At 57.8% G+C, this 19,077-nt stretch overlaps 3 protein-coding genes across 4 annotated transcripts; 2 read left to right on the forward strand and 1 right to left on the reverse strand.

The window, feature by feature from the left end:
• Nucleotides 1-2,190: 2,190 nt before the first annotated feature.
• Nucleotides 2,191-7,007, forward strand: B3GAT3 (beta-1,3-glucuronyltransferase 3). 2 transcript variants are annotated; one of them, XM_005904833.3, is made up of 5 exons: nucleotides 2,319-2,513; nucleotides 3,649-3,823; nucleotides 5,146-5,506; nucleotides 5,663-5,953; nucleotides 6,532-7,007. In XM_005904833.3, the coding sequence occupies exons 1-5, from the start codon at nucleotides 2,432-2,434 to the stop codon at nucleotides 6,628-6,630; spliced, it is 1,008 nt and encodes a 335-aa protein (XP_005904895.1). In that variant the 5' UTR covers nucleotides 2,319-2,431; the 3' UTR covers nucleotides 6,631-7,007. The 2 variants fall into 2 exon arrangements, with proteins under 2 accessions (XP_070215709.1, XP_005904895.1); XM_070359608.1 differs by lacking the exon at nucleotides 3,649-3,823 and having other exon boundaries at nucleotides 2,191-2,513.
• A 105-nt stretch (nucleotides 7,008-7,112) lies between these two features.
• Nucleotides 7,113-10,624, reverse strand: ROM1 (retinal outer segment membrane protein 1). Its single transcript, XM_005904832.3, has 4 exons — nucleotides 10,392-10,624; nucleotides 8,361-9,359; nucleotides 7,763-8,009; nucleotides 7,113-7,660 (listed from the first exon to the last, which is right to left on the reverse strand). Exons 2-4 carry the CDS (start codon nucleotides 8,948-8,950, stop codon nucleotides 7,442-7,444), a joined length of 1,056 nt encoding a protein of 351 aa, XP_005904894.1. The 5' UTR covers nucleotides 8,951-9,359; nucleotides 10,392-10,624; the 3' UTR covers nucleotides 7,113-7,441.
• On the forward strand, nucleotides 9,369-18,718 carry EML3 (EMAP like 3). The gene is made up of 22 exons (XM_070359604.1): nucleotides 9,369-9,818; nucleotides 10,653-10,824; nucleotides 10,903-11,160; nucleotides 11,255-11,365; nucleotides 12,390-12,457; nucleotides 12,622-12,745; nucleotides 12,964-13,134; nucleotides 13,327-13,396; nucleotides 13,475-13,585; nucleotides 13,826-13,921; nucleotides 14,274-14,429; nucleotides 14,592-14,733; nucleotides 15,151-15,302; nucleotides 15,383-15,508; nucleotides 15,592-15,723; nucleotides 16,174-16,241; nucleotides 16,782-16,870; nucleotides 16,942-17,039; nucleotides 17,156-17,243; nucleotides 17,711-17,809; nucleotides 18,099-18,229; nucleotides 18,312-18,718. The coding sequence occupies exons 1-22, from the start codon at nucleotides 9,797-9,799 to the stop codon at nucleotides 18,513-18,515; spliced, it is 2,688 nt and encodes an 895-aa protein (XP_070215705.1). The 5' UTR covers nucleotides 9,369-9,796; the 3' UTR covers nucleotides 18,516-18,718.
• The last annotated feature ends 359 nt before the right edge of the window (nucleotides 18,719-19,077 follow it).

Genomic DNA, 19,077 nt, shown 5'->3' on the forward strand with positions numbered 1-19,077 from the left:
GAGTGCAAGCCTTCATCAGCTTGCTTGATGGCCAGTATGTCACGAAGGAACCTAGCAAGATCGTCAGACTTTAGTGGGGCCTAGTTCATAGTGGTGACTAGAGCTAATGGGGTCCCTCTAGAAATAGCTGTATGTTAGATGGTCTCACACTTAAGACTGCTTTTCTTTATTTAGAATTTATCTTTGGCTGTGCTAGGTCTTCACTGCTGCGTGGACTTTGCTTTAGTTGTGGAGACTGGGGGCTGCTCTTCATTGCAGTGCATGGGCTTCTCATGGTGGCTTCTCTTGTTGCAGAGCATGGGCTCTAGGGCGCTCGAACTTCAGTAGTTGTCACTCGTGGCCTCAATAGTTTCAGTTACCAGGCTCTAGAGCACAGACTCAATAGTTGTAGTGCACAGGGGCTTAGTTGCTCCTCAGCTTATGGGATCTTCCCAGACCAGGGTTTGAACCTGTGTCTCCTGCATTGGCAGGCGGATTCTTTACCACTGAGCCACCAGGGAAGCCCAAGACTGCTTTTCTTTAGCAGTATTAAAAAAATTTGTGTTTGTATCAGTGACAGGAGATGGTTTCCTCCATTTTGCAGATTGGCCACAGTCTTAGAGATTATTTTAACAAGAAACTAGGTTGGTTGGTTTGGGAAAACTACTGCTTAGGATGGTTTATGCCGGTGAGGAGTTGGGGGTGTGTTCAGGAAATTCCTCAGCTCAAGAAATATTTCCAGTTAATTCCCTGGGAGATAGCTCATCGCCTTGGCATCCCACCCCCATCCCTATTGTCATACGTTTATGAAGTGTGGGTCAGAGGAAAGAAAAAGTACAAGATCCTGGAGTCAGGTATCTAGAAGGCACATAGAAAATTGCACAGTGGGGATTACATTATTTGGGGCAATCTTAGTTCCTTACCTGTAAGATGGGGACAAAAATCTATCTCACACCCAAGTGGACAGGTACTGTGACAATGCTGAAGAGCAGTTTGCTCTTAAACTACTGCTGGATGTGCTGGGAAAACACTATCGATGTAAACTCTTCATCCCAGCAAGGGACCTGATTCCAAGTGGACATACTAGAACATCTACAAGAGGTTGATTAATCATTAATGAAATGCCAGAAATGAATGCCCTTTGCTATTTTCCAGTTCATTATATTACTGTTAGTTTTGCATTTTTGCCATGATCAAAATTCTGCAACATCAATTTTTAGAGTGATAGTATTCTAAATTGTGGTTTTCCTTGGTTCATATGGTAAAGAATTTGCCTGCAGTGTGGGAGTTCCAGGTTCAATTCCTGGAAGATCCCCGGAGAAGGGAATGGCTACCTACTTCCACCAGACCGAGGAGCCTGGAGGGCTATAGTCCATGGGGTCGCAAGGAGTCACACACGACTGAGTGACTAACACACAGACATCCTAAATTGTATTAAGATTATCAAAATAGGATTATATGAGACAACCAGAGCACAGGCTTGGCAGTTTAGTTCAGTTGCTCAGTCGTGTCTGACTGCAACCCCATGGACTGCAGCATGCCAGGCTTCCTTGTCCATCACCAACTCCTGAAGCTTGTTCAAACTCATGTCCATCAAGTCAGTGATGCCATCCAACCATCTCATCCTGTCGTCCCCTTCTACTCCTGCCTTCCATCTTTCCCAGCATCAGGGTCTTTTCCAAGGAGTCAGTTCTTCGCATCAGGTGGTCAAAGTATTGGAGTTTCAGCTTCAGCATCAGTCCTTCCAATGAGTATTCAGGACTGATTTCCTTTAGGACTGACTGGTTTGATCTTGCAATCCAAGGGACTCTCAAGTCTTTTCCACCACCACAGTTCAAAAGCATCAATTCTTCCTTGCTCGACATTCATTATAGTCCAATTCTTACATCCATACATGACTACTGGAGAAACCATAGCTTTGACTATATGGACCTTTGTCGGCAAAGTAATGTCTCTACTTTTTAATATGCTGTCTAGGCTTGGCAGGGCTGTAGATTTCACTCATTCGTGTAGCAATTATTTATTGAGCTACTGTCACTGCGTGCAGTGGCTGGTGGATGGGTGAGTGAATGAATGTAAGAAAATATGCTCTCAGGGACTGGAGATCAAGGCGGAGGGTCTCAAAGCCACTCCCACGTTACCTTACTTTGCTCCTGACCACCGGCCAGGCACGCTTGACACGCCGGATATGACGTCGCCCACTCCCGTGGTTCCCAGAACTAGGCAATGGGACCGGAAATTACCCAGAGGGAAGGGGGTGTGCAGACTGACCGGAAGTGGGCCCAGACGGGCGCTGCCAGCGCTAGCTCCCAGGAGCCTCTCGAGACGAGCGTGAGGAGGGCGGGACACGGGGCGGGGCCGCTGCAGGGGCGGGGCTTTCAGGCGGGCGGGGGGCGAGAACCCCTTGTCCCCGCCGGACCCCGCCTGCCCCGGCGGCGGCGGCGGCGCGGCCATGAAGCTGAAGCTGAAGAACGTGTTCCTCGCCTACTTCCTGGTGTCGATCGCCGGCCTCCTCTACGCGCTGGTGCAGCTCGGTGAGCGGGGCGGGACGGGGGTGCGGCGAGTCGACCGGAGGGCATCCCTCCGCTGTGCATCCCGCCCTGGGGATGAAGCCCCGCGCAGACCCCATGCATCCAGCTCGGTCCTCCGACAGCCCCTCTGCGGCCCCTGGGCGCACTCCCCTCTCCAGAACGCACCGCGGCTGCCCGCCGCACCTCGGGTGAAATCAGACTCCTTCCCAGAGCCTGCCAGGCCCCGCGTGATCCCGTCGCCTTCTGCCTCTCTAACCCCATTTCCCATCCCTCTCGCTCGCTCTGCTCCAGCCACACTGGCTTCATGACAGTTTCTCGAAAACCCCACGCTCGTTGCTCTAAGCACTAAACCTATCTCTGCTGTAACCTTTTCTCCTAGTTGTTCCCCAGCTGCCTCTTTCTCATCCTTCAGGTCCCGGCTCGCTGACATGTCACCGCCTCACAGAGGCCTTCCTTGACCACCTTAGCTAAAAGTCACTCTTCTTACTCTGGGTCCTCTTTTAAGTCTCCCTCCTATTTGTTTCCTTCATAGTCCTTACCACAGTTTCTAATAATTTTATTAATTTGTTTCTTTGCTTAGTGTCCAGCTCCTCCACTAAACTGAAACCTCCATGAGGGCAGGGACCATGTCTGTGTGGTTTCCTGCTGCAGCCCGGGCACGTAAGGCAGTGCCTCCCAGGAGGAGCATTCAATAAATATTTATCCAGTGATGGAATCAATGAATTTAATGAGTCTTTGGTCACACAGCCAACGGAACAGATTGAACCCTGCCTCTTATGCAGGGATTTAGAGACTGGGCCACTGCATGATTCTCAGGTATTTGAACGACTGCCCTGTTTAGGAGATCAACTTGTTCATTATGCTTCCAGAAGGCAAAATTAGGCCCAGCAGGTAGAAAGGATGGAGGCAGGTGATCAGCTTAACAGACACATGAAAATTGTAATGGATGGAATTGTTAAAGTTGGAGAAGCGCTGCTATTTAAGGCAGCGAGTTCCTCACCACCCTAGGTGTAGAAAAGCTGTTAGAGAAGTTGTAAGGAGAGCCCCGCATTGGTTAGTTGAATGGGAAGGTTAATGGCCCTTTGGGATGCTGAACATCCTGTGGTTCTCTGCCCCCATCCCTGTTTCCTGGGACCAGGCCAGCCATGTGACTGCCTCCCTCCCCTGCGGGCAGCAGCGGAGCAGCTTCGGCAGAAGGATCTGAGGATTTCCCAGCTGCAAGCCGATCTCCGTCGCCCACCCCCTGCCCCTGCCCAGCCCCCTGAACCCGAGGCTCTGCCTACTATCTATGTTGTTACCCCCACCTATGCCAGGTATGGGCTCTGACTCACCCAGGATCTGCCTGGACCAAGAGGCTGGGGTTGATGATGAGTTTCAGGAGGCACTGGGCCAGGGGATGTTCTTCAGGCTAAGGCATTGCCAAAGGTCAGGCTAAATGAACCACATCATTCCTCAGAGATCTTGGGGAAATTGTTTTTTTCTATAGACAATAGACGGGAGGACTTCCCTGGTGGTCTAGTGGTTGAGACTCCGGGCTGCCATCGTGGGGAGTGCGGGTTCAGTCCCTGGTTGGGAGCTCTAGGATCCCGCATGCCATGTGGCATGGCCAAATGTGCCATGAAGTACTGTAAAAAATTCCTGAGAAATTTTAAGATACAACAATAAAGTTTCAAAGAAATTCTGAACTTGAACTTGCCAAGTGAGTTCACTCTGACTCCTTAGGGAACCTTTGGTGAGGAAGTTTGAGAACCCCTTGACTAATGTAAAGTAGAGGACGACTTGGCCATTCAGTCGTATGGTGGTCTAGAAATAGTTACACCAGTTGTTACGTAGTGTGTGTACTCTCTGTCCCACACTGTGCTAAGTGTGTTCCTTTTTTAAAAAAAATAAAATAAAATAAAAGGTAGCTTTATTAGTGATACAAACCAACTGGGGAATGTGGTTTTGAAAGGAGCCAAAAGGGCTTGCTGACATCTGCCTGGAATCAGATGGCTGGCCCACCTAGGCTAGGCATCTTAAGACCCTCCCCTCTCCATGCACACACTGCCAGCCCTGGGGCGGGCAGGCCCATCTGAAGGGCAAATAAACTTAGACTCGGTGATGACCTTGGTTCAATCATTTTGGTCTAAGAAGGCACTGCCCTCTGCCCAGCAATGACAGACATCAGGAGACAGTGTCTATAAGACTCCCCCACCTCAGACTCCGGTTCTGTATTGTCTACAGAACCGGAAATCAAAAGGAGACTTGGACTTCTCTGGTAGTCCAGAGGTTAAGACTGTGCTGCCAACGCAAGGGGCACAGGTTCAGTCCCTGGTTGGGGAACTAAGGTCCCACATGGCATGCAGCATGGCCAAAAACATAAAAATAAATAACAGGGCAGGTGAGGGAATTCCCTGGTGGTCCAGTGGTTAGGCCTCTGCGCTTCCACTTCAGGGGGCACAGGTACCGTCCCTGATTAGGGACCCAAGATCTCACAAGCTGAGCTACTCACCCAAAAAATAACAACAGGGAGTTTGGGTGCTGGTCAGGGAAATGTCGTGAGGGTGTTAGGAGTGGCCCAGAAGAAGACATACGTACCTGCTGGAGTGGGCAAGTGGTGGCCACCCCTTTCCCTCCTGCATCTTTCCCCCTGCAGGTTGGTGCAGAAGGCGGAGCTGGTGCGGCTGTCCCAGACCCTGAGCCTGGTGCCCCGGCTGCACTGGCTGCTGGTGGAGGATGCTGAGGGCCCCACCCCATTGGTCTCGGGGCTGCTGGCTGCCTCTGGCCTCCTCTTCACACACCTGGCGGTCCTCACCCCCAAGGCCCAGCGGCTCCGGGAGGGCGAGCCAGGCTGGGTTCGGCCCCGAGGTGTAGAGCAACGGAACAGGGCCCTGGATTGGCTCCGGAGCGGAGGGGGTGCTGTTGGGGGAGAGAAGGACCCACCCCCACCAGGTACCCAGGGAGTCGTGTACTTTGCTGACGATGACAACACCTACAGCCGGGAACTCTTTGAGGAGGTGAGCACTGGCTTGGGGCTGGGGAAGCAGGCCCGGTGGGACCCGCTTCATCACTGTCCCTGGGTGGGGAGTGGTGGGGCAGAGCGACTCAAGTGGTCCTTGCTCCTCCTCTTCCTCTGGGCCACTTCCTGTCTCTTCTTTTCCGACTTCCGCTAGATGCGCTGGACTCGTGGTGTCTCAGTGTGGCCTGTGGGGCTAGTGGGCGGCCTTCGATTCGAGGGCCCTCGCGTACAGGATGGCCGGGTTGTTGGTTTCCACACGGCCTGGGAGCCCAACAGGCCCTTCCCAGTGGATATGGCAGGATTTGCTATCGCCCTGTCCTTGCTGTTGGCTAAACCCAATGCCCGGTTTGATGCTACTGCTCCTCGGGGCCATCTGGAGAGCAGTCTCCTGAGCCACCTTGTAGATCCCAAGGACCTGGAGCCACGGGCTGCCAACTGCACTCGGGTAAGGGGATGGAGGTAGGCATAGAAACCCGGTTCTGGGATGGACAGGAGATGGGAGAAGTGGAATGAGGCCCTGCGGAGCAGGATCGAGGATGGGTGTTTGAACAAGGAGAGACCCTGCAGAGCTTGCTTACTCTACTGAAGGGGAAGTCAGAGAAGGAAAGTGGTCTCTTGGCACCCCTGAGACAGAGAGAGGGTAAGGGATTAGGCCCCATTTCAGAGGCACTGGTTTCCCTTGTGGCTCAGATAGTAAAGAATCTACCTGCAATGCAGGAGACCTGGGTTCGATCCCTGGGTCGGGAAGATCTCCTGGAGAAGGGAATGGCAACCAGCTCCAGTATTCCAGCCTAGAGAATTCCATGAAAAGAGTATATAGTCCATGGGGTCGCAGAGTTGGAAATGACCGAGCGACTAACACTTTGACTTTCAGAGGCACTAAAGCCTCCCCCTCCCCCTGCCCTTCATACTTGGCAGCCAACATGGTGTGTGTCCAGGAGGTGGGAGGATCCGTTCTATCCTGAGTGCCCCAGAGGCTTGGCTGAGGCTGGGCCTGGCTCTAACTGAAACCTCCCTGGACAGGTTCTGGTGTGGCACACACGGACGGAGAAGCCCAAGATGAAGCAGGAGGAGCAGCTGCAGCGGCAGGGCCGCGGCTCAGACCCAGCTGTCGAGGTGTGATGGTGGCCCTACCCTGCCCACCAGCTCACGAGGCACAGAGCTGTGGGACTGTGCCCCTGGCCCGCCCAGGATGTGGTTTTCCAAGTCCTGACCCCTCAGAGCCAGGAGCGGCCCCTCCACCCCTTCAGCCCCTCCCCTGGCCTGCCATGTGGCACTGCCCACAGGCTAGGGACAAACAGCCCTCCTATTGAGCCAGACTGGCCCTGTCTGGGGCGGAGCAGAAAACAGACAGACTCAGGAGGGAGGGCAGCTGAGTCACTGGGTAACTTATTGGGGCTGGGCATGCACTGGGGGGGCTGGAGGAGCTGGGCTGGATCCTCCCCACCTGAGCATGCTGACCACCCCCCTCCTACCTCCAGAATAAAAACTCAACCTGGCAGGGCCTCTGTGTTCCTTCACTTCCCACGTCAGGTTCTTGCATTTGATTCTTACCAGGGTCAAAACCCTTGGGTCCTGGCTTCTCCATCAGATGGAAATCAGTTCTTTCAGGGCCCCCCACCCCCTTGAAGAGAAAGATCAGGAGCTTCAGTCCAAAAGCTTTATTGAGTGTCCACCAGAAGTAGCCTCCAGGCCTTCCCATGTCATTTCTCCCACCTTGGTTTTGTTCTTTTTCTGTCCCCTGGTGGTTCTGGCCATGGACTAGGCCCTAGGACACCTGGTTTTTTCTCCTACCCCAGTCCAACTCACTGACTATCCTTAACCCTCTAATCCCAGATTCCCCCCTCCCTCACCGGGAGCCTATAAGGAGTTGTGAGCTTTCCAGTCTTGTCCATCCCTCCCCTTCCCCCCACCCCCATCCCCACCTTAAGTTCTAGGCCTCAGGCAGACACTCCTTGGGAGGTTTCTCTTCTGGTGGGGTCTCCCCAGGTGCTGGCCTATGGGGCCCTGCTCCCTGTAGCCAGGCTGTTTTCAGCATGTCTTTCAGCCCAGCAGGAAAGAGGTAGCCCTGGGCCTCTCCCTCCCCATCAATGACTCCTCCGAGCCCCTCCAGTGCTGTCTGCAGGTACCGCAGGCCCAGAAGTACCAGAGTCTGTGGGGGGAAGCAAGAGGCAAGAGGTCAGTAAGGGTCAGCAGTTCCAGGGGTCCCTGGGTTGGAGGCGGTGAGGAGGCCTCAGAACCTCTGCTGACTCACCTGCAGCAGGAAGGTAACAGCCAGCATGTTGCCCAGTGTGCTTGCCAGCCCCTGCAAGTGCCCCAGTAACACCTCGTGGCATCCTTGGGACCAGAGGTTGAGGTTGGGCTGTCGGGGATCAAAGAGGGGGTGGGCGTGGGGGTCTGAGAGCTGGCTTTGCAGGCAAGGTCTGGGTGAGTGGGGATTACAGCAGGAGAAAGGGACCCCATCAATCAGATACAGGCCTTCCACATTGCTCTGGATCCGGCTGCAAAGGGAGGGGCAGGGGTGTTAGGATATCTGGTGATAGAAGCCTGAGGGAGAAGCTGCAGGGTACAGAAGTTGAGAAGGGAGAAACGAGGGAAACATTTACCAACTGCTTTACTATGCCAGGCAGGCATAATTCACTGTTGTAATCGTTACAACAACTCTGTGAGATGGTAGTTTTATCATCTCCAGTTTACAGACACATGGGCCCAGAGCAGTTTGGTACCATGCCCTGGGTCACACAGCTGTTGCCCCATTCCCTCATTCACTATATGAATTACTGCCTATCTGGGTGAGGGGGGGTTTCAAGGAAAGAGAAGGAAGAGGAGGAGGGGAGAAGCAAATCACTCACTCAACCACGTCGGGGTCATTGGGATCCAGGTAACGGTTGCTGACCCACTGGATTCCAAACCAATCCTTGTAGCCATGACGGCCACAGCAGTGGTGCCTCAGCTGCAACTCATCCAACAGCCGTTTGGCTTGACAGCGTCCGGGCACCTCTGTGTCCTTGTAGTGAACCAAGGCAGACCCCAGGCCCTCCTCCAGGCCCGTGTCCAGAGTCCCAGGTAAAGCCAGGGCTAGTCCCAGGGCAAGGACCAGGAGACCCCCACCCCCCGCTGTGCCAGCCACCAGCAGCGGGCCTAGGACCCCTCGCCAGGGAGGGTATTGTTCTGCATCCAGACTGGCCCGGCTAGCTCCTGAACCCACCAGTCCTGTGCCCAGAGCCACTGCACTGGCCGCCAAGGCAACCTGGGGCAGGGCAGAGAACGGGCAAGAAGGAGCCAAGAAGGTACCAAGGTGCCACAGCTGGACCAGGAGGTGCCCGCTACAGAGGAGGGTGAGGCCACCGACCAGCACGAGCAGCCAGGAGAGAAGCCAGAGCCCCTGCGCCAGACGGATGCGGGGCTGGAGGGGCAGGACCAGGGGCAGCACCGGCGCCATCTCCCATCTCTGCCCGAGGGACAGCAGAGCTGTCAGGGGATGGGGTTGGCCGTGGCAGGATGCTGCGTCAGCCCGGCCGGGCTTGAGCTGGGCTAATGCCACCCTGACCCCAATACCCTGGGCATCCTCCGCCACAGCCTTAATAACCCGCCGCCCGGGTCCTCAGCCAGTCCCAGTTCGGGATGCTTCGGCTTTGCCCCTGAGAGAAAGCCCCGCCCCCGGGCAAAGGGCCGATTTCGTGACCCCGCCTCTGCCCCCTCGCGGAAGTGGGGAGGGGCTGGTCGGTTCTGCCCCCGAGAAGCAAGGGGCTGGGGGCGGAGACCTCGGGCCCCGCGCTCTTTCCCGGGTCCCCGGGGAGTCCGAGGGCCAGGATCGCGGAAGGGCCCGGAGGGCGGTGGCCCGAGGGGACCTGTGGGAGGGAGGGGTCAGAGGGTTGGCCCCGCCCCCGTACCGAGCCGCCAGGCCCGGACAGGGAGGGGTTACCAGGCGGCCCGGCCCCCCCTCCTCGTCCCGCCCCCCCTCCCGCGCTTCCTGGCGGCTCCGCGTCCGGGGCCTGTTTGTGCTGCGGCGTTGGGGCCCGGGACGGCCCCGCCACCCCACCCCCGGGAGCCGAGAGCGGCCCGGGGAGAGTCCGAGGCCCCGGCGAGCCCCAGAGCCTGCGGCCCCCTCCCCACAGCGCCCCCTCCAGGCCCTTTGCCCGCGCACGACAGCGCCCCCGGGGGGGTGGCTCGGCTCCCTCGCGCGCGCGCCCCGGGGTGCTTCCCCTTCCCCTCTCCCTTGCCATGGCCCCCGCGGCTTAGACGCCTCCTCCTCCGCCGCCGCCGCTCGGAGCAAGCCGGGGGCCGGATGGACGGGGCCGGGGGGCCCGGTGAGTACGGGGCGGGGCGGGCGGCGTGCCCCTTCCCGGAGCGCCGGCCAGTCTGGCGCTGCCATTGCCCGACGGCTGTCCCGGGCGTCCCCGCGTGCTCCTTGCCCCCGGGGGCTCCGAGCATCCTTCACTGTTCTCAGGCCGCTCCCCCTAGTTACTTGGGTCCTCCAACTGTCATTTCGGACTTCGACAATGCCATCCTGCCCCCCGTATTACTCTGGGCCCCTCCAAAGTTTCCGAACCTCCTGTGTTACCCTGGGCTTCTTTCCCTGCTTTGGTGGGTCTTTTTACTCCTGACCTCCTCTGTTACCCTGGAACCTGCGCTGGGACCTCTGCTCTCCGCTGCTAACCCTCTCCTGTCACTCCGGACCTCTTCTCTTCTGAGTCCTCAGGATGACTGTCCTCTGAGTCCCCTACTTCTCTCCTGGTGCTCCCTCGCAGTTTCTCTGCCTTCCCTGGAGTCCTACGGTTACTCTGGGCTGGGCCCTGTCGTCCCTCATGCGCCTCCGTCTGTGGTTCCCACGTTCCTCGGCAGAACTCCATATTTTCCCCCTGGTACTCCATGGTACTCACTGTCTTTGCGGAGGCTGGGACAGGCAGCAGGAAGGGACCTCTGCCAGGTTCCTCGCCTGCCCTGCCAGAAGGAGGCCCTTGATCCTTTTCCCACCGTCTCCTCCCCTCTGGGAGCGCTTCCAAGCCTGGAGTTGCTTGGAGTGGGCAGTCCTATTGGACAGATGCAAAGTTAGGGGGAGAGAGAATCCCCTCAAGCCTTTCCCCAGGTGTGTGTCGGGGGCGGGGGGGTGACATGCTGACGGCTTCTTGCCCCTTTCCCAGGTGAGGGCCCGGCTCAGGAGGCCCTGCAGTCCTTGAGCCGGCGGCTTCAGGTGCAGGAGAAGGAGATGGAGCTGGTGAAGGCAGCCTTGGCAGAAGCTCTTCGCCTGCTGCGGCTGCAGGCACCCTCCACCTCCCTGCAGGACCCTGGCACCCTGGGCCCTCCAAGGGACAGGTATGCATGTGGTCACTCCCTCCTCCTCCTCGATGGGGCCTCTAGGGCCATCAGGTTGATGCACTGTCTCCCCATCAGCCCCGCAGCGCCCCCAGGACTGCCACCCACGTGCAGCCCCTCCTTGGTGAGCCGAGGCACCCAGACGGAAGCAGAGATGGAGGTGGAATCATCCCCTGGCCCCCCTGGGCTGAGCAACGGGCCCCCAGCCCCTCCGGGGGGCAGTGAAGAACCTAGCGGGACCCAGTCTGAAGGAGGGGGCAGCAGCAGCAGTGGCACGGGCTCCCCTGGCCCCCCAGGGATCCTCAGGCTGGCTCAGCCCCCGCAGCGCACTGACACGTAAGTCTCCTGTGGTCGAGGCTGGGAGGGGAGGGTGGATAGGGGAGCCCCAGCGGCAGGAATGACGTTCACCTGCTCACTGTGCTCTGCCCAGGCCACGGAGAAATTCTTCCTCCTCATCACCCTCAGAGCGGCCTCGCCAGAAACTCTCCCGGAAGGCAGCTTCCTCGGCCAACCTGTTATTGCGGTCAGGGAGCACAGAGAGGTGGGCGAGGCTCCCCCCGCCCGCCCCGCCCCCAACCCCCTCACCCCAGGCTCAGGTTCTTGACTTTCCACATCCCTCACCTGGCTTCCCTGGGTGGGGTGGGGGGCCTCATTGCCCAACAGGAAGAAAGGAACAAGCGCTCCTGGGGCGCCTGCTGTGTACCCAGCACTGTGCCAACCCCTCGACCTCCTCCATCTCATTCAGTCCCCACGACATCCTTGGGGGGTAGGTGGTCTCATGCTGTTCATTGGCCAGGTGAGGAAGCAGGCTCAGAGAGGGTAAGTCATTTGCCTGGGATCACACAGCTAGAGCCAGGATTTCAACCAAACTCTTCCTGACTCCAGTTGCCCCTGCCCTCTCCACCATATCACAGCATCCCTTTCAAGTTCCCAAGAGGGTTTTCCAAAAGTATTCATGGTTTCCATGGGTGACTCTCCTCAGATTCCAGCTCTCTTCCCCAACCACAGCCTACTACGCTTTAGAGAGCAAGGGGGAAATCCCAGTGGATTGTCTCAGAGTGTGTACAGGCTCCAGGACACCTGAGTGTTTATTCTCACCCTATCCTTGGCCTCTCTTTTATTCTCGGAAGAGAGGTTGTCAGCTTATTATCCTCTAACGACAGTGATCTCTGGAATTCGCCTTTCACTTTCCCCTTGAGAGATAAGGACTTTCCTGCTGACCTCTCAGATCCCCAAGAGGCACGGCTGTGGACCTTCTAGAGTCACTATGGGCCCATTTTACAGATGGAGAAATGAAAAGGTTGATAGGCAGAGGCCTGGTGGTCTGGAAGAAAGTGTCACCGCACACTACCTCTTACAGCGGTGCTTGGCCCCTTTAGTCTCGGTCTTCTCACACCTTACATGGAGCCCATCTACTCCAGAGCCCTCACTGCTCACGATACAAACTTAGAGTGTGCAGAGGTGACTGTGATCTCTAGGGTGATCTCCTTTCTTGTGTCCTGCCCCTCCTCAGTTCTGTCTTGGGACCCGACTGCAGTCCCTGTGCTTTTCTCTCTGCCCAACAGCCGTGGGGGAAAAGACCCCCTCTCCAGCCCCGGCGGTCCTGGCTCTCGGAGGAGCAATTACAATTTAGGTATGTCCAGAGGGATCTGGAAGAACTTGGATGATGGGGTTGGGGCTACAGCCCCAGGAACTGTTGGGGGGGAGCTGTGAGGTATGGTGGTTGGAGCTCTGCCCTGACTTTCCTAGAAGGGAAGCTGCAGGACGGTGGTTGACACCTGCTCGTTTTCACTGTAGAAGGCATCTCAGTGAAGATGTTCCTCCGAGGCCGCCCCATTACCATGTACATCCCGTCTGGCATCCGCAGCCTGGAGGAGCTGCCCAGCGGCCCACCCCCGGAGACCCTCAGCCTTGACTGGGTGTATCCTGCTCCCTTCAACCCCCTGGCAACCACCCTTCCCATCATGAACCCTCCCCACCCCCTGCTTTTTTACGATTTCCTCCTGGGTCTGCAAGGAGAGGGGGACCTCCCCATCTATCCTCTGCCAGTGGCGCTGCTGGCTGGAGCTCTGTCTTTCTCCTCTTTTCCTCACTGTGCCCTTGATCCAACCCTTTCCTTGACCATGATCCCCACTCCAGGTATGGGTACCGGGGTCGTGACTCCCGCTCTAATCTGTTTGTGCTGCGCTCTGGGGAGGTGGTCTACTTTATCGCCTGTGTGGTGGTGCTGTACCGGCCTGGGGGAGGCCCCGGGGGCCCTGGAGGTGGTGGCCAGAGACATTACCGGGGGCACACGGACTGTGTTCGATGGTGAGGGTCCGAGGGCTGGGGAGTGGGCAGCTCAGGTTTGGGGAGAGTGGGCTTGGCAGAAAGAGGGTCTTGGGTGGATGTGGAGAAGCAGGAGAGGAGAGTGGACTTGCTGCTCTGCAGGCCCAGGGACGGTGTCCTGGGTGGTCTTGAGAGACCGACCCCCTTCCCTAGAGTGTCTCCTCCCCCACTTAGCCTGGCTGTTCACCCTGATGGTGTGCGTGTAGCCTCAGGACAGACAGCCGGCGTGGATAAAGATGGAAAGGTAAGGCCACAGTCAAACACCAGGGTGAGATCCCGGCCCGGCCCTCCTTCACACCCCTGACTCCTTCTCCTCCACCAGCCCCTGCAGCCTGTGGTTCACGTCTGGGACTCCGAGACGCTGCTGAAGCTGCAGGAGATCGGACTGGGGGCCTTCGAGCGGGGTGTGGGGGCCCTGGCCTTTTCAGTTGTGGTGAGCTGGCCCTGGTGCCTCGAGGCCCTCATTTCCTTGTCTGGGAACCCCCTTCTTGTACTTCACCAGGAAGCCTCAGAAGTCCTGGCCTTCCCAAGCCCTGCCCAACTGGTTCTCCTAAGAGACACGTGGCCCCTTCTGCTCTCTCAGCCTGTCATAGCGCCCCTCGCCTCATTTAGACCCTGAACCCCCTGACTGCCAGGCCTCACTCAGCCCCTCTGGTGTGTCCTCTGGCCTCAGGATCAGGGCGCTTTCCTCTGTGTGGTGGATGATTCCAACGAGCACATGCTGTCGGTGTGGGACTGCAGCCGGGGCACGAAGCTGGCTGAGATCAAGGTGAGGTGTTCAGGGGGCCTGGCGGGGCGCCGGGCAGGGTTGGGTGCAGAGAGCTCCAAACTTCCCAAACACGAAATCTCCCTTCTGGCTAAGTCCCCTGGAGCAAGCCTCCTAGCCTCTCTGAGGCTGTAAAGTGGGGACCACAGACATTCTGACCTCATGAGGGACAACGTGTAAGGCATTAGCGAGTGACAGAGAGTGGCGCTCTTAGGGGACCAGGGCCTTGGAGGAAGGGTTGTCCTGAGGGTTCTGGCCCTCAGTAGACCAGTTGTCAGGGTGCCAACTGAAGACAGTCTGGTAGAATGAAGGTATACAGGGCTTGGGGTGGCTGAATCTAGTATCTTCCCTTCAGAGTACAAATGACTCAGTCCTCGCCGTTGGCTTCAACCCTCGTGACAGCAGCAGCATCGTCACCAGTGGGAAATCCCACGTCCACTTCTGGAACTGGAATGGTGGAACAGGGGTTCCTGGGAACGGGACCCTCACAAGGAAACAGGGTGTCTTTGGGGTGAGGCGTGGATGGGTGCGGGATGCGGGGGAAGGCAGGGTGCAGATGAAAGCATTGGTCTGAGTACTATAGACCCTAATGCTACCCAACTCCCAGTGGCCCCTTAACTTGTAGTCTTTGCCCTACCCTTTGACCTCTGCTCTCTGCTTGCCTCGCCCCTAGAAATACAAGAAGCCCAAGTTTATCCCCTGCTTTGTGTTCCTCCCCGATGGAGACATTCTCACTGGGGACTCAGAGGGGAACATCCTCACCTGGGGGCGGAGCCTCTCAGATTCCAGGACCCCAGGAAGGGGTGGGGCCAAAGGTACGATATGATGGGGGTGGCATCCTGGAAGGCTAGTTCCCCAGAGGGTCTGTGAAGACAGAGGAGAGGATTTCCCATTCTTTTACCTGAGGAGTTGATGGGTTCTGTCAGAGGGTGGGGCTCTCTAGGCAGCCAGAATAGAAGGGTGGTGGGCAGCATGGCAAAGGGAGGAGGCTGGGGCTTTGGAGTCTGCCAGGTTCTGGGCTCACCTCTAGTTCTGGCCTTTAGGAAGTTACCTCACTTCTTTGAACCTTGGTTGTTCAGTCTGTAAATTGGGGAGAAGAGCCAAGGATCAGAGACAGCATTCAGCGGGCACTCAGCAACTGGGAGTTATTACTGTATTGTGACCGCCTAGGCTGCTCTTGTTCCCTCCTTCCCTGCACCCTACAAGCATGACCACCTGGACTTTGCCAACAGAGACCTATGGGATTGTGGCCCAGGCCCACGCTCATGAAGGTTCCATCTTCGCCCTGTGTCTCCGGCGGGACGGGACTGTGCTGAGTGGTGGTGGGCGGGACCGCCGGCTGGTCCAGTGGGGGCCCGGGTTGGTGGCCCTTCAGGAGGCGGAGGTGACGGCTGGCCTGGGGTCAAGGGAAGGAGGGGGACAAGGAATGGACAGGGGGCCCCTGACGTTCTGTACCCCCTGCAGATTCCTGAACACTTTGGGGCCGTGCGGGCCATTGCAGAGGGGCCTGGCTCTGAGCTGCTGGTGGGCACCACGAAGAATGCGTTGCTGCGGGGAGATCTGGCCCAGGGCTTCTCCCCTGTAATCCAGGTTTGGGGGGGCCAAGGGTTTGGGGAGCAGGGAGGGAAGAGCTGTGGGGGAGGGGCAGAGATGACAGCCGTGCTCCGCTCCAGGGTCACACGGATGAGCTCTGGGGGCTCTGCACACATCCCTTCCAGAACCGTTTCCTCACCTGTGGCCATGACCGGCAGCTCTGCCTCTGGGACGGGGAGGGCCATGCGCTGGCCTGGAGCATCGACCTCAAGGTAGAGAGCTCTGTGTCCCCGGATCCTCGCTGTCACACCCACCGTGACTTCTGTGGCCACCACTCCTTCCCCAACATCCGCTTCCCTTTTGCTCCCAAAGGCAGCCACCTTGCACTGGTATGACTGTACTGGCTGCTAAAATATTTATTCTTCTGTACTGATGGTGCCAGTGTCCCTGAGTACCATCCGCCCCCCAACCCCTAGACCTCGTGAGTGGGCAACTAATGGTTAATCTCCCGCACAGCTAGGGGTATCAGTTCTGGTGGCTAAGTGTTTTGAGTAGCACCTCTGTTTAGGCTCTAGAGGCAGCCTGCCTCCCATCCCAGGTCTCCTGTGCCTCTCCTTGGAAGGAGGGGAGGCTTTGCCATTGTTATCAAGATGACAAGGTATCCATCTTAGTTCCCTCACTCGAAAGGCATCTTCTTGAATTCACCTTCTCCCCTCTCCCAGGAGACTGGTCTCTGTGCTGACTTCCACCCCAGTGGGGCAGTTGTGGCCGTAGGACTGAACACAGGGAGGTGAGAGGGAGCCAGAACTCCTGGGAGGGGAAAGTAGGAGGTATGGGAAGGGTTTCTGGTAATGGGGGGCAGTGGAGGACTGTGATCGCTGCCTGTTCAGGAGCCCCACCTGCACCCTCCCACTCCTCAGTGCTTTTCCCTGCAGCCTGGGTCTCCCTTGCTCTCCTGTGGCAGCTGTCGTCACACCCTCCCCCATCTACTCCCCCTCCTCTGGGAGTGGAGGAGGTGGCAGCTCCAGATAGAGGAGCAGGGGGGATGGGCGGGGCATAGGGGAAACTAACACAGGGAAGTGACAAGCTTACAGAATCCACAGAGCCCTGTCTTTGGGCCCTTGGACTCCTTTTCGGAAGGTATCAGGAGCCCCTCAGCTTTTATCTGCCCTTAGCCCCTTTCCACTTACCAGCATATAAATGCAATGACAACCTCCCTGTCTGTATCATAGCCTTTCTTTTGGTGTCTCTGAGGCTCTCTGACTTGCCAACCCGCACCCTGCTCGGGACAGGTATCCTCACACCTGTTTTCCACTTCCTTCCCTTCCAGGTGGCTGGTTTTGGATACAGAGACCAGAGAGATTGTGTCTGACATCACCGATGGCAATGAGCAGCTATCAGTGGTCCGGTACAGCCCAGGTGGGAGCCACCTCCACCCCGGACCTAGACTCATCCCTGGTCCTTCCCTCTCTGAGTGACTGTCTTTGTAGATGGGTTGTACCTGGCCATCGGTTCCCATGACAACATGATCTACATCTATAGCGTTTCCAGTGATGGTGCCAAGTCCAGCCGTTTTGGCCGCTGTGTGGTGAGGAAGCTGGGGTGGAGGGTGGGGCATTGCCATAGCAGGTAAACTAATACCCTTCTGGGGGTGGGGGTGGGAAATGGTGGCTGCATTTTTAGTCTCTTGACCCTTGCTCCCAGGGTCACTCCAGCTTCATCACTCACCTTGACTGGTCCAAGGATGGGAACTTCATCATGTCCAATTCTGGGGACTATGAGATCCTTTACTGTGAGTGACAGTAGGGGAGGGCATGAGGAGAGGGGAATTGGGGTGGGTTTTATTTATGTGTGTGGGCTCTTGGTTGGGAGGGGATGAAGGAAATGTGAGGGAGCTCCCAGTAGAGGGGCTGAAAATGTGTTTATACACAATAGGACAGAAAAACCACACACACAGTTTAACACCATGTTTTATTCCCACCAGGCCTTAAGAGAGTTGAAAAATGTACTAGGAAAAAGATTGTTCTGGAAAAGTTTCTCAGGACAGGTGTGGAGGGGTTGACTTAAATCTAGAGAGGAGAACTTCAGATGGGAACTCAGGAAGCACAAGGGGCTGGGTTTTGCCCTGGGCTGAGGGCTACCACTCTGACCAGATCACATGCCATGGCCTCAAGCCAGTCTTTCCAATTTGGCCTCCCATGTTATCCTCCCCACGGAGGACTGGGTGAGAACTGAGCTGGGTGGGCTCCCTCTCCCCAGGGGACGTGGCTGGAGGCTGTAAGCTGCTGAGGAATCGCTATGAGAGCCGAGACCGGGAGTGGGCCACTTACACCTGCGTGCTGGGCTTCCATGTCTACGGTGAGAAGGGGCACAGGGCCGTGGAAACTTGCGTGAGTGTGGGGGGACAAGGTGCAGCCCGCCTGGGGCTCGGAATACTGGACATGTGTAGGGGGTGGACGTCAAGAAACTGGCAGATCCAGCCCAAGAGGCCTCCCCCACCCCCGCCCCACCGGCCCTCGGGACTGGGAAGGATTGCCTGGAACGTGGTGGGTGGGTGGCCGAGCTGCCTGAGCTAGGGGGAAAATGGTGCAGCTCTGGACCGGGGGTGGGGGCGGGGAGGTCGGGCTGAGGCCGGCTGCTGTGATAGGCGTGTGGCCAGATGGCTCGGATGGAACTGACATCAACTCCCTGTGCCGCTCCCACAACGAGCGCGTCGTGGCCGTTGCCGACGACTTCTGCAAAGTGCACCTCTTCCAGTACCCGTGCGCGCACGCCAAGGTGAGGCCCCCCCGGGCCTCCGGGGCAGGGCGGGCGGCCGGGGTCCCGCGGCCGCTGCAGCTCCATCTTCTTTCCGGCCCAGGCGCCGAGCCTCGTGTACGGTGGTCACGGCAGCCACGTGACCAGCGTCCGGTTCACGCACGACGACTCGCACCTCATCTCGCTGGGCGGCAAGGACGCCAGCATCTTCCAGTGGCGAGTGTTGGGCGCTGGGGGCACGGGGCCGGTGCCCACCACGCCCTCTCGAACCCCCTCCCTGTCCCCTGCCTCCTCTCTTGACGTCTGACCCACCGGCCCTGCAGTGTGGCCCTGCCCCACCCACCCAAATCCCCCAGGACCGGGGCGACCCTGTCCTCGACTTCGAGACATTCCCAAATGTGCATTTCCTTGGAGGGGGCGAACGGCACCCCTGCACACACTGTATAGACCCGCTGGCTGAGCCGGGCAGCCCCAGCCTGGGCCCTGACTCCCGCTGCCTGCTGAGGGGCAATAAACCAAAAGCAAAGTCGCCTCCCGGTCCTTTTGTGGGGCGCGCCTGGGCGCCTCGGGGCTTTATGGGGGTGGGGAGGAAGGCAAAGGGGAATGCGGAAAAGGTGAGGGAGGGTGGACTTTTTATGCAAATAACAGGCGAAGCCTCTTGCAAATAACTGCGAGGTTCTAAGGCGCTACGAGTTTTTCCGCGGCCGCAGGAGTTAAGCCCAACTCCTCTCCCCGCCCTCGGAGGCGGGGCCGAGCCGCCGCGGAAATAGCCGAGTGCTGGGCCGCGGTTGCCCGGAGGGAGCCGAACTTCTTCCGGAAGTAGCCGAGCTTTGCGGTCTTGCTCTCCGACCGGAGCCGAGTGCTGGGCC

The sequence above is a fragment of the Bos mutus genome, chromosome 22 (assembly GCF_027580195.1).
Source record: "Bos mutus isolate GX-2022 chromosome 22, NWIPB_WYAK_1.1, whole genome shotgun sequence".
Lineage (NCBI taxonomy): Eukaryota > Metazoa > Chordata > Mammalia > Artiodactyla > Bovidae > Bos > Bos mutus.

Bases quoted from the DNA above. Each gene is read 5' to 3' on its own strand.
- ROM1 (XM_005904832.3), bottom strand. From the start codon at position 8,950: ATGGCGCCGGTGCTGCCCCTGGTCCTGCCCCTCCAGCCCCGCATCCGT. The intron at 8,010-8,360 runs GTGAGTGATTTG...CTCCCTTTGCAG, and splicing joins AATGACCCCGACGTGGTTGA to CCGGATCCAGAGCAATGTGG. The intron at 7,661-7,762 runs GTGAGTCAGCAG...TTCCCCCCACAG, and splicing joins CTGTTACCTTCCTGCTGCAG to ACTCTGGTACTTCTGGGCCT.
- B3GAT3 (XM_070359608.1), top strand. From the start codon at position 2,206: ATGGGACCGGAAATTACCCAGAGGGAAGGGGGTGTGCAGACTGACCGG. The intron at 2,514-5,145 runs GTGAGCGGGGCG...TTCCCCCTGCAG, and splicing joins CTACGCGCTGGTGCAGCTCG to GTTGGTGCAGAAGGCGGAGC. The intron at 5,954-6,531 runs GTAAGGGGATGG...CTCCCTGGACAG, and splicing joins GGGCTGCCAACTGCACTCGG to GTTCTGGTGTGGCACACACG.
- EML3 (XM_070359604.1), top strand. From the start codon at position 9,797: ATGGACGGGGCCGGGGGGCCCG. The intron at 16,871-16,941 runs GTGGGAGCCACC...CTGTCTTTGTAG, and splicing joins AGTGGTCCGGTACAGCCCAG to ATGGGTTGTACCTGGCCATC. The intron at 17,810-18,098 runs GTGAGAAGGGGC...CTGCTGTGATAG, and splicing joins GCTGGGCTTCCATGTCTACG to GCGTGTGGCCAGATGGCTCG.